This window comes from Erinaceus europaeus, chromosome X (genome assembly GCF_950295315.1).
Source record: "Erinaceus europaeus chromosome X, mEriEur2.1, whole genome shotgun sequence".
NCBI classification, from domain to species: domain Eukaryota; kingdom Metazoa; phylum Chordata; class Mammalia; order Eulipotyphla; family Erinaceidae; genus Erinaceus; species Erinaceus europaeus.
The window spans coordinates 108,799,248-108,802,260 of NC_080185.1; the positions used below are offsets into that span (position 1 = coordinate 108,799,248).

Consider the following 3,013-nt stretch of genomic DNA (forward strand, 5'->3'; position numbering starts at 1 on the left):
GGACCAGGAGCTTGATCCCAGGTCCTTCTGGATTGTGGTGTGTGTTCAACCAGGTGTGTGACCACCTGGGCCCCTTTTATTCTTTTTTTTTTTCCCCTCCTCCAGGGTTATTGCTGGGCTCGGTGCCTGCACCATGAATCCACCGCTCCTGGAGGCCATTTTTATTCCTCCTTTTGTTGCCCTTGTTGTAGCTTCGTTGTGGTTATTATTATTGCCCTTGTTGACGCAATTCGTTGTTGGATAGGAGAGAAATGGAGAGAGGAGGGGAAGACAGTGAAGAGGAGAGAAAGATAGACACCTGCAGACCTGCTTCACCGCCTGTGAAGCGACTCCCCTGCATGTGGGGAGCCGAATCGGGATCCTTACGCCGGTCCCTGCGCTTTGTGCCACATGCGCTTAACCCACTGCGCCACCGCCCCACCCCCTGGGCCCCTTTTATTCTTTAGTCTTGCTTTAAAAAAAATCCATGATGTTAAGTGTGGAAAGAAGTTTTCCATTTCAGGCTTAAGTCTCTCAATCTGAAACACATCACTGGAAGTTTTTAATTCCTACACACCACTCAGACAGGCTTGTCTGATCTGCCACCAAGTAGCTTAATTAAAACTCACAGTAAAGATTTGCAGTTTTATAAGGTCTCTAAACCTACTGTCATAGGACGATTATACTTAATTTCTCACACCTGAACCCAAGTCCTCATACCATATTTTGATGTCTCCATTGATCATAGGAACTACCTCATAATATTCCTTATATCAAAGCTACTAAAAGACTCAAATTCTATGGGCAGGGATGGTTGCTGTTCATCTTAACAACTCCAGTATTAACAGAGAACCCTGCAATAAGTAGAAACTCAATTAAAATATAATTAAATACAACTGCTCCTAGAAATTCTAAAGTAAACTAAATATATCCAGGTATGTTTAATTACAAAAGAACAGACTAAAAGTGGTAAATGAAACGATTTAAACATCTTTTATTTATTTCTCCATTTCTTGAATCCAACTTTCACACAGCTGTTTCTTGACATTTCCAAAGAAATGCCTAATCCACTAACATGTTGTCTTGTTCCAAATCACTTAAAAGGTAGAACTTTTGGTTTGTTTTACAAAATTACAGAATTCTAACAAAGTCCTTACTTTTAAATCACATACATAGCAAAACTGAGCACTGTTATCCAGGAGCTTGGATTTTTGAAGCTCATAAAACCAATTAAAACGAAGAACAATTTCAAATACCAAGTTTAACAAAGCAAATAGGAACACATACATGGTATACAGAGTTGTATTCAGCACCACCTCAATTTTCTGCTTCTCATAATATGAACTTTTTAACAACAAAGTGAAAAATATGCCTTGGGTGGTACTAGGTTGGGAGGAGCTGCTTTTCGTTCACTTGGAACGTGCACTAGCTACAGCAGTGGTATGAGCTTCGGCTGCAGCATGTGTTTGGACCCTCTCTTCCTCATCTCTCATAGCCTCTTCATACCAGGATGGGAAGGAACTGGGGATAGTATCATGCACTTTACCTAAAAACTCTGAGACTTTCGTCTTGGTGATTTCAGCATAGGCTCTGGGGCCCCAGAGGAACTCATAGCAGGGAGGATCACTGTTGGGCACCAGACGGTACTCCAGATACTGCTCCTGCACCAAATCCTTGGTGACTAGCTTCCTAATATCCCCAAAAACGAAGTGCTCTTTCTCTTCATATAGCCCTATCGCATTCAATATCTGCCAGACTTGCTCCTCAGTGGCAGAATTGCCCTTAGTGAAAATTACACCCAGAATAGTCATCAAAAGGCCAGTGCTGGGCACATGTCTGTCATCATTTGGTCCTGAATTGTGGCTTAGCTCCATCTTGTTAACGAGGACGTAAATATGCCTGTTGGGATCCACTTCTTTCAGGTCAAGACCAAATATCAGCTCCAGGTATTCAGAAGCTCTCTTAAGAATCTCATGGTATTGATTCTTTAATACTTGAATTGGATTTCTCAGCATATCTACCTTGGTAACAGGCTCTTTCATTTGATACTTGTATAGCAGGTAATGCACCAACATAACCACCTTATCATCCATTGGGCTTCTGTAGAAGGGCTCAGTGAATGCTACGTCTGGAAATTCTTCCTCCAGGTTGCTGGCACCTTCATCAAATTCCATGTACGGAACAGCCGCATCACTAGTGGTGGTGTATGGGGCTAGTTGAAGATCCTGTGAATTGCAACACAACCCAATAAGAGATGAATTCCAGGGAAAACATTAGAAATAAGGAGAGTGGGGCAGGGTAGACAGCCTAATGGTTATGCAAACAGACTCTCATCCCTGAGGCTCCCAGGTTCACTCCCCTGCACCACCATATGCCAGAGCTAAGCAGTGCTCTGGTAAATAAATAAATAGATATAAATTTTTAAAAAGAAATAAAATCAGGGGAGGGGGTGGGATATGGAGATTGGGTAGTGGGAATTGTGTGGAATTGTACCCCTCCTACCCTATGGTTTTGTTAATTAATCCTTTCTTAAATAACAAATAAAAAAAAGAAATAAAAGGAAGAGGTGTGTAACTCTTTTATAACTTCTACATAGGGTTAAATACCCACCTGATCCCTGGACTCTTCTTGGGCCTGGCGGCGTTTCTCTCTGGCACGGAGTTTACTTTTCTGACCTCTAGGCATGGTGACTTTCAACAAGGACAGTGGGCAAGTGGGTAGGTGGCTCAGTGGCTGAAAGACAGGAGATTTGTTAGGCCAGAGAAATACAAACAGACAACTCTGAAAGTTTGCAGGTGTGCTCTAGGACCCCATGAGGCTCCTGACTTGCCTGTCCTGAAGCCCCTATAGTCTATCGTTCTGATGATGACATCCCTAATTTGAAAGCCCTCTATACTCTGAGAAGGCAGAGGAGGAATTCAGGGGGGAACTTGTTATCACATCTGCCCTAAGATGCACAGTCAAGAAAAGCACAGTTAGAGCTCTCTGGGAGCCTCTCAATTACTATATTTTTAAGGCTTAATTTTTTATCTTT

General features: G+C 42.4%; 1 protein-coding gene across 1 annotated transcript; it reads right to left on the minus strand.

Moving 5' to 3' along the window:
* Positions 1-1,065: 1,065 nt before the first annotated feature.
* LOC107522298 (melanoma-associated antigen B10) lies at positions 1,066-2,708 on the minus strand. Its single transcript, XM_016186293.2, has 2 exons — positions 2,590-2,708; positions 1,066-2,204 (listed from the first exon to the last, which is right to left on the minus strand). Exons 1-2 carry the CDS (start codon positions 2,662-2,664, stop codon positions 1,389-1,391), a joined length of 891 nt encoding a protein of 296 aa, XP_016041779.1. The 5' UTR covers positions 2,665-2,708; the 3' UTR covers positions 1,066-1,388.
* Between the last annotated feature and the right edge of the window lie 305 nt (positions 2,709-3,013).